Source organism: Poecilia reticulata, linkage group LG6, assembly GCF_000633615.1.
Source record: "Poecilia reticulata strain Guanapo linkage group LG6, Guppy_female_1.0+MT, whole genome shotgun sequence".
Lineage (NCBI taxonomy): Eukaryota > Metazoa > Chordata > Actinopteri > Cyprinodontiformes > Poeciliidae > Poecilia > Poecilia reticulata.
In genome coordinates, this window is record NC_024336.1 from 540,539 (window position 1) to 549,556 (window position 9,018).

The 9,018-nt window shown below is 37.5% G+C and overlaps 1 protein-coding gene across 2 annotated transcripts in view; it reads right to left on the reverse strand.

Annotated features, from left to right (window-relative positions):
• Positions 1–1,977: 1,977 nt before the first annotated feature.
• tnnt3a (troponin T type 3a (skeletal, fast)) overlaps positions 1,978–9,018 on the reverse strand; it is a 10,603-nt gene continuing 3,562 nt past the window's right edge. For both annotated transcript variants that reach the window (XM_008410667.2, XM_008410668.2), the window contains 9 exons: positions 6,607–6,625; positions 6,451–6,496; positions 6,155–6,271; positions 5,217–5,294; positions 5,023–5,136; positions 4,828–4,940; positions 4,439–4,529; positions 3,670–3,710; positions 1,978–2,337 (listed from right to left, as the gene is read on the reverse strand). In XM_008410667.2, coding sequence (XP_008408889.1) covers positions 2,301–2,337; positions 3,670–3,710; positions 4,439–4,529; positions 4,828–4,940; positions 5,023–5,136; positions 5,217–5,294; positions 6,155–6,271; positions 6,451–6,496; positions 6,607–6,625 — 656 coding nt within the window. In that variant the 3' untranslated portion in view covers positions 1,978–2,300. The remainder of the gene's footprint in view (positions 2,338–3,669; positions 3,711–4,438; positions 4,530–4,827; positions 4,941–5,022; positions 5,137–5,216; positions 5,295–6,154; positions 6,272–6,450; positions 6,497–6,606; positions 6,626–9,018) is intronic.

Genomic DNA, 9,018 nt, shown 5'->3' on the forward strand with positions numbered 1-9,018 from the left:
ATGGATGGATGGATGGATGGATGGATGGATGGATGGATGGATGGATGGATGGATGGGTTAAGTGAGAGTATTCAATACTATTATCCTAATAGTTTTTTTTCCTATTTAAGTTATATGAAAAAAGAATTAGTTTGCTCATTTGATGAAATGAGTCTGATAACCGTCCAGTAACATTCCTCCACTCTCATCCTTCCTTCTGAAGTCCTGAAGGCTCCAGTAGATCTGAAAATACAAACAAAACAAAAAAAACTCCTGCAGAGGAAGCCTACTGACAAAATAACAGAGACAGACGAAGCAGCAGTTGGAGAAGTAATCTGTGTTTTATTGTTTGGTTTTAAACTCCTGTCAAATTCAGACCCGGAAATCTCCGTCAGGACCATTCAGTTTCGTTTAGTTCTTGTTTCTGTACATATCATGTAAATAAGAGCTGATTTGTTACATGTGAAGTCATGCATTTGTATTTAATGTTCCAGTTTGTATTGTTTGTTGTGAGGAAATTGCCACCTTTATATTTATACTGCTGAAAATTGTGTGAAATTTTTAAGGTAAATAAATCCACTGGCTTATTTATACAAAAAGCTTGATGTTGATACTTTATCACATTTCAATAAATTTTATTTAAAGATGAAAATAATTTCCTCTGGATGGGTGAAACTTGACCCATACACAGACCAGCAGGTTTTGACAAAGGAAGGATGTCGACAGCGTCATCTGCTGGTAAAGTTGAGAAAGTACAGGGTCTTTTTTCAGCTTTTAAAACCATTTTTTGGATTTCAGGTAAGTTGTTATAAAATAAGATATTTAGTCATAAGGTATTGATCGCTCATAAATGTGTGTCCAATTCTCTGAAACACATTAGAATGTGACAAAATGTTACCAGCCCATTTAGGAAAGAACAGCTTGAAACATGTTAATCTATTTGAAATAAAAGTAAAGATTTTGGAAAACAGAGGCAACACAAACTCTTCATATCTTTCCCTGCTGCTAAATATTGCTTATAGTCTTTTGTTTAGACAATAAAAGTCTAGTTTCATATGTAACAGGCTAAACCTGCTTACAATAAAACTATATTTGACTGTATTGGGAGAAATTGAATAAAACTTTTTTTTTTCCTGCTTTATTGGTTACAGGAGCAGCTCTTTGTGTGTTAATGAAAACAGTGAGGTGTTATTTAAATGTAAAGTCTGATGGAGAGAGAAAGTCAGAACTTCGACCRGTTCTGACCTAGTATGTTTTGGTTTCCTAAGGGCCACTTATCTGCAATACTCTGAAAACAATCCATGTTCCCAGAGTCATGGTCTGTTCCAGACGATTCCTAGTCAACGTGGATGTTGCCTTTGAACAAAGTTGACACTTGGTTTCCTGTTGTCAGCAGAAAGTTGGAAGTGTTGTTGTATCACACCCAGCTGTTCCTGTTCTCTAAAACTACTGATGAATAAATTAGTCACAACACTTGAAATATCATCATACGAAATATTAAATAAGCATAAGAATTGTCATCAATATTTTAATATCCTAACAGTAAATTGATTCATCAGTTTAAAAAAATCAGCAGGACAGACTTAAAATTTATTTGAAAATGTTCTCTATGTTGAGCCATGTAATATATTTATTTGTAATCAGGACGGATGATGGATCATGTAACACAAAAGCTCTTGAGAATGGCCAAAGCACCTCTGAGCACATTTATTGAACTTTAATACTCTTCAAACACATCCCATCCTCTTCAATCTGAGTGATCTGAAGTTTTCACATCCCTTCCTAAATGAAATAATTTTCAAGGGTCTGCAGTGCAAAAGAGTGCAACATACTTGAATATGTTGCACTCTTTTGCACTGCAGACCCTTGAAAATTATTTCATTTAGGCTGACTAAAGTAAAAAAGCATGCTCCAAATAACTGGAGCTTTTGACCGAAGACTAGAATCAGCTTGGCAAAAATGAAATTAGAGCTGAACAGATGACTTTAAGATTCCACATCTGAAAAGAAGGAACTTTATTGGCTTCTGATAACTACAGACATGGCTTGAAGAGTCACACTTTATTTACAAAATTACTGAGAACCACAGAGTTGAGGGTGAGGAGGCGTGATGGCAAGCATGTTGAGTAGTGTTTTCTTCCTATTAAACGGCGGCTAAAGGCTCCTTGTTTCTTCAGGACATGGCTGAGAAATCGCAGGGCGGACCTCAGCGTTACTAGTTTCTTCAGAGGTGCAACCTTCTCCACAGTGTGATTTGCTTCATCCTGCGTGTGTCCATGGTGATGGCAGTTTGGTTTGCAAGCACTCGTGGGTTCAGCCTGTCTACTTTCTGCGGCGGGCTGCGGCACCTTTCTTGCTGCTGTAATTCCAAACAGAAAACAGGGAGACATGTCAGAGCTGCGGCATTTTTAATTTTTAATTCCAAACAGGAGCAACTTGTGTCTCCTTTGTCCCAAAGAYGCCATGTTGGTGAAACATAAAGGCAAACAGATTCACCAAAGGTTTGTGGCACCATTTTAAAGCACGTATGAACATTTGTAGGTAGAGAGCAGTGTGCTGTAAATACATTTATTTAATCACTTATTTAATTTATTTACTCACAGAGGCTTCCTTTCACATTTAATCATCGATTAATTGGCTGAAATATTTTATTAACTAATTAGTTGATTCATAGTTATATTGAGGTTAAACCTAATTTTGAGAGTTAACACATGAGAAGATGAAGCATGTTTTGGACGATATGAAACTTCAAACCTTTTTGCAAATTGTTATCCTTTTTATTCAGTCTGTTAGTTTTTACTATGTTTAGTATGTGAGCTGGGGAGCAGATATGTAAAGTGAAGAAAAAAAAATTATATATATATGCATCTAAAATTTAAACATTCCATACAATCAACTTTTAACGTTTTGAAAAATTCGAAAATCCTGTTTTTCATCCAATTCTGTGTTAGCAAATACCAGGTAAAAGGAAAATATAAGCATTATAAAACATTAATCTAACAGTCTAATTAAATCCATTGTTGGCTGTGATGTTACAGCACCAGTCTCATTATAAACACCTTCAGCTACACGCCTTGATTTCCCAGCAGGCTCTAACTGACCTGTCTGATTCCCTGCCAACATACACGACTAATGACCAAACAGTTTGACACCAAAAGGAGAACCGCAGGTGTAACTGAAGGGTTGTGACCTAACGCGCTTTTGGAGGGGTGGCCAAATATAAAAATATTGTTTTTAAACCAATTACAGTTTAATACAACCTGCAAACTGCAACAAAGACTCAAAGATGACCTCAGCTAAAGGAGCTGTCCCCAACTTTAACATAAGAAAACAATAAAAATCTGATGTTGAGTCAACAAAGGTCAAAACAAACTGACGCCTTTTCTAGTTCTACAAAGTGTTTTACACTGAACCACGTTCACTCATTCACAACTGATGCACAGGTTTGGGTGAAGTGCCTCACTCAGGGTCACAGTGACGTACGAAGACGCTGGAATGAAACTCTCCACTTCCAGGTTGCAGAAAATCTACCCCAGCAACAGATCCACACTGCCCCAGTCACCAGCTCTGACTTTCTTTAGCCAACTCAKGAGTGGAGGTTTAGTCTCCATGGTAACAAAGTGATTCTGGGAAACTGTGGTGTCTCTCTCACTGTTCTCTGACATGCAGGAACGTCATTTTTGTGACTTACAATTTACTGAGCTCTTCCACTCTCTTGCGCAGTCTTGTAACCTGAAGAGAAAAGAAAATTAAAAAGAATTTTAATCTCAGAAGATCTTGAGGTGATGGAGGAAGGAGCGTACAGCAGAGCAGGTAGAGGTGTTACACACACATGCACATGCATGCACACACTCACGCACACACACACACACGCACACACACGCACACACNCACACACACACACACACACACACACACACACACACACACACACACACACAAGCTTTCAATTTTCATGTTTTGGAGCTCTTTTTATCAAAAACCTTTTAAGGAATAAATGTCAAAATAGTAAAAACTAAATTAGTGCAAATACTACAAATAATCAGATTTAGTTTCCTTTTTTTGCATCAGATGGAATAAAACTGAACAAATAACATCAGATAAAAAAGTAGCATGTAATATATCCACTATTAGATGCCTGTATGATAACTAGGATTCAGTTGGAATGTTTGTAATTTGAATTTGAATTTGTCTATTATATATTATTGGATTGATTTAATATGTTTATGTGTATAAATCAGATCTTGTGAATTGTTGCTATAAATGAATTAAGTTGAATCAATATTTCCACACTAACAAAATAAAGACGTCATGTAAAATCTGTTTTTAGAAAAAAATCCTGCATCATTCATTCTGCATTTTTAGTTACAAAATGTAATTATTATAACCTTTTTTGACCATTGGGGTCTGTTATGTCCACCTGATGTGTGTGAGGCAGCAGAGTAATCAGCTCTTCTCACCTCATACTTCTGCAGCTTCAGTCTCTCCATGTGGTCAAACTTCTCAGACTCCAGCTGACGCATCCAGTCACTGAATTCATTGATCTTTTCCCTGCAGGAGAACCAATCAGCTTTTTACAAACTCAGCTCCGCTGTCATCATGCGACTCACAGCTAGTCTAAAAAAATCACTTACTAGTGTAAAAACGTAGACAGCAAACAAGAATAAATGTCAGACTGTTGCTCATTAGAATGGTTTTTAGTTTGGAAGCAGAAGGTTAGGTCATAATGTTTAACAGCTTTAACTCTCATGTGACCACAAGGAGTTTTTAATAGTCTCTGATTTATTTATTTTTTTTGTAGATAAGAAATGACAAAAAAATGCTTCCTGGAAGAGAAAGTGAGTCATACTTCAACTTGTCCTCGCTCAGGTGGTCGATGTTGAGTGCCTTGCGCCTGGCGGCCAAGATCTTCTTCTTCTTCTCCCTCTCAGTCTCTTTCTTTCCTCCTCTCTTCTGGTCAGCCTGTTTGGTGTGGATACAGGTGAGAGTGGATCAAGACCCTACATTTGCCTCTGTTGGTGTGAGCATGCGTGTGTGTGCTGACCTTCTGCAGGTGGCTGCTGTAGTTGGAACCCATGCCGGACAGAGCTGACTTCTTCTTGGCCTCCTCATCAGCCTTCTTCTTGGCATCAGTCTCCTCCCTTATCCGCCTCTCCTCCTGCGTTCACGACACATAAACACACAGTGAGTCCACACTGTCGCTAATCGGCGCCATGACATCATAATCGGTCGACCGACCTCACGTCTGGCCTGGCGCTCCTTGTCCTTCTCAGCTCGGACCCTCTGCTGCTCAGCCCTCTCAGCGCGACGCTTCTCCTGCAGGGTTGGGAAGGGCGTAGTCATGGAGACTGTGCAAAAACACTTACACTGCAAAAATACTAAACCTTACCAAGTCATTTGGGTCCAGTTTCCAGAGCAAATATCTTAGTAAGCTTGAAATAAGACAAAACTAACTTACAAATAACTTTTCAGTGAGATATGCAAACTTGTTTTGTCAGTAATTCATTAATATTGATTAAAAGAAAGTACTTTCTGCGTTGCAGATAATTTTCACTTATAACATGTTTTTCACAAGTTGTAAGTGAAATAATCTGTCTTTGTAAGTGTTTTCATCAATATTAAGAAAATATAGACTTTAAACAAACTCATGTAGCTTGATGAAAAGTTACTTATGAGTTAATCTTGTTTAATTTCAACTGCAATGATATATTTACCGTATAACTAGACCAAAAATACATTTGAATCTTTGCAGTTTAAAGCTTTGAAACTGCTTTTAAAGCAGTTCAAAAGTGTGCGGACACCACACACTATAAAACTGACTGCAGGAAAGTAAGATTTCAGCAAAGTCAAGAGGAGAGTGTTTGGCAGTGCTGAGGTGGAAAAGACAAAGTCTTTCATGTCCAGCAGGTTGTAAACGATCGGACAGTTCTCTGTCGACGACACCAAACCTTCAACACATCAGAGAAATAAAGCAACTGCACTGACAAATTCAGATGAGGAAGTGGTGGCATCTGGTCATCCATGTTGTGTTGTTTCACCTAAAATACTTTTGTCCTTCAGTTGCTGACAGGTTATTAAAATATATTGTTTTGCTGACTGAGTAAGAAAATTGAAGGAAAATTTTTCATTGTTGACATTTGGATTTAAATCAAATCAAGTCAACGAGTCAGACTCACAATCCTCTCCTTGAGTGCGATCAGCTCCTCCTCCTCCTTCTTCCTGCACTCAAAGTGAGCGTCAATCAGGGCCTGCAGCTCCATCAGATCCTTGTTCTGACGTTTCTTCTGGATGTCCTGCATCGGAAAAGAAATAAATTATCAATAATAATAATAATAATAATAATAATAATAATAATAATAATAATAATAATAATAATAATAATAATAATAATAATAATGGACCCAGCACTCAGCAGGAAACATCACAGACAAACCAAAACAAACCTTCTTATTTTCATTTAAGTCTCACTTACATCAAAGTCCACTTTATCACCATCTGGGATCTTGGGAGCGCTGGGCCTGCAACAGAGTGGATTCGCTGTTTCAGTCTATTGATGTGTGCCTTTTTTATTATTATTATTATTGTTGCTTTGTGGCCAATGATCACATAACCACAGGAGGAAACTTACTTGAACTTTGGCTTCTCCTCTGCAGGTTAAGAAATGAAGAGGGGATGAGTACATGTCATTGGGTTAGGAGGGACACAGACTATACTGCACTTCTTTTGGGCATTGCTCACAGATCACAGTCATTTTAAATGAGAGATGAATTTGTGAAAAAAGAAAAAAAGAAACTCGCCTTATTAACAGCTAAGGTTAGAATCACAACAGGGAAATGAAACAAAATTMAATGAAACAGATATGGGCAGAAGTGTGAACTTTAAACATGGATTAAATAAAACGTGTGTGAGAATCAAGAGGCAGTTAAAACTGAACGGTTAATACAACCAGTCTCTCTGTTAGTGATTCTTTCTTTACTTCTTCCTTCCTCTTTTTTCTTTCTTTCTTGCTCTCTTTCTTTCTAGACTTTTATTTTCTTTTTGGCTTGACCCCCAAAATTATTTAACACAAGTTATTTCTCCGTTTTCTCTCTTTTAGCCATATTCTGGTTGCCCTGAACCATGCATACGATGAGCTGCAGAGCAAACATAGCTGGACTTCCAGACCTGGAGGAGTTGAGTTGAGTTTTAGGGAAGAGAAACGTGAGCTTTGTTTTCTGCAGGGTGTATTCAGCCCTACTGGCAGCAATTTAACGAATATCTGATGACCTTTAGCTGCATATTAAATAAATAAATAAATAAATAAATAAATAAATAAATAAATAAATAAAGTATTGGAGTGCAGTGTTAAGTTGCTGTTTTGGGTCTGAAAGCCTCTCCAAGTTTGCTGTGCAGAAAAGCATGTGTTAGGAATCCATATTCTTTCACCCGTTTTTTCCCTCTCCAATAACACTTTTGATTTTTCCCAAAAACAGAAAAAAAAGTCACTTTCTTTTCATTCTTATGTCTTAAACCCCAGCACCCTGACAGCTKGTTGGTGCTCCTGGACTGACTTAGTGATGACTGACAGAAACAAGCCTCAAACCAGAACACTGACATCCCACCAAAACCAGAAGAATCCCTTTCATATCCATCAAATGTTTTTAACTCTACATACCTTCCTCTTCAGCTCAACAACGTCAGCATGCAACAAGCATCGAATAAAGACACAGAAAAACAACGTCTGACATTGAAATAGGTAAACCCATTCAACGTAAGAAAAATAAAACAAACAAAAACGTTTATCCAGAAAATAAAATTCCTAAAAATAATTGGGTAGTGGCTTGGTAGTTTGCATTGGCTATTCCACATTACACTTCTGTTGTTTCTYTTGGATAAACATACATAAGTGGAACATTTTCACATATTAGACATAAATGTGGTTAAAATTTGAGAAATTTTGAAAGCGTTGTCCATTTCTGTCAGTAAGATAAAAGACAAACATGTTAGTCAAGCCTTCTGTGTGCATGTCATTGTGAGTAGGTTATGCTTATTAAGTAGGTCTATAACCAAATTAGATGATTGTCCTTTGAAATGGTTTTAGCAAAATTAAATCTTTTCAAACCCAGTTTTGCTAAAGCTAGTTTGTGTTTACTGTTACTATAAAGTAACGTTATGTATGAAATCCAATGAAATGACAGACTCATGTAAAGATATCACARGGTTCTCCAAAGACGCTTCTCTTTGAGAAGTATTGAGTAAAATTTAACTGAATCAGTCACATTCAGTCAATGATTCAACTRCAGGATCCATTTGGGTCAACCTACAAGAATGACACACTAAGGAAACGTTTTGTCACCTTCTGTATTATTAGCAGCTCTGTAGTCAGTTAGGACAAACAACATGGGGCCATAAAATTGGTTTTAACCAATAAAGTATCAGTTAAAGCTAACTGTGAATTGTGGTGCCTGGTACATTTAGATCTGGGCAGGAGGCTTCTGCATGGATTGAACAACGTCTGCCCACACTCAGGTGCTTCTCTCCAGGTCCTCATGCTTCCTCACACAGTTTAGAAACATGCCGATAGGTTAACTGGTCATGCTGAAATTGTCATTGTGTCTCTGTGCTGCCCTGCACTGGACGGACTGCTGACTTATCCAGGTGGCGCCACCCCTACTTCCTGACCCAAGGTACCATCACATAAAAAGCTCAGCTGTTTTCAGTTTGAGTTAAAGTAAATTGCTAAAGTCAGCTAAAACAGTAGGCATACAAACAACTAGCTGTTAGCCTCCAACACACAAACTTGTATTTACGTCTCAACCAGCTGATGGTGATACGACACGTTCCTACTGTAGGTAAGGGAACTATCACCAATACTTCACAGAACCRGCATTCAGAGCAATGCAAACTAAGCCTCTAGCATTAAAACTGCAGAATGTACCATTTTATAAAAATATAGATTTTTTACATTTTAATTGAAACTGTCACTAAGTCATGGCAGAACGGTATAAGACAAAAATCTGTGATTTTTAAAAAAATAAAAGGCACATACTGCAGCTTTAAA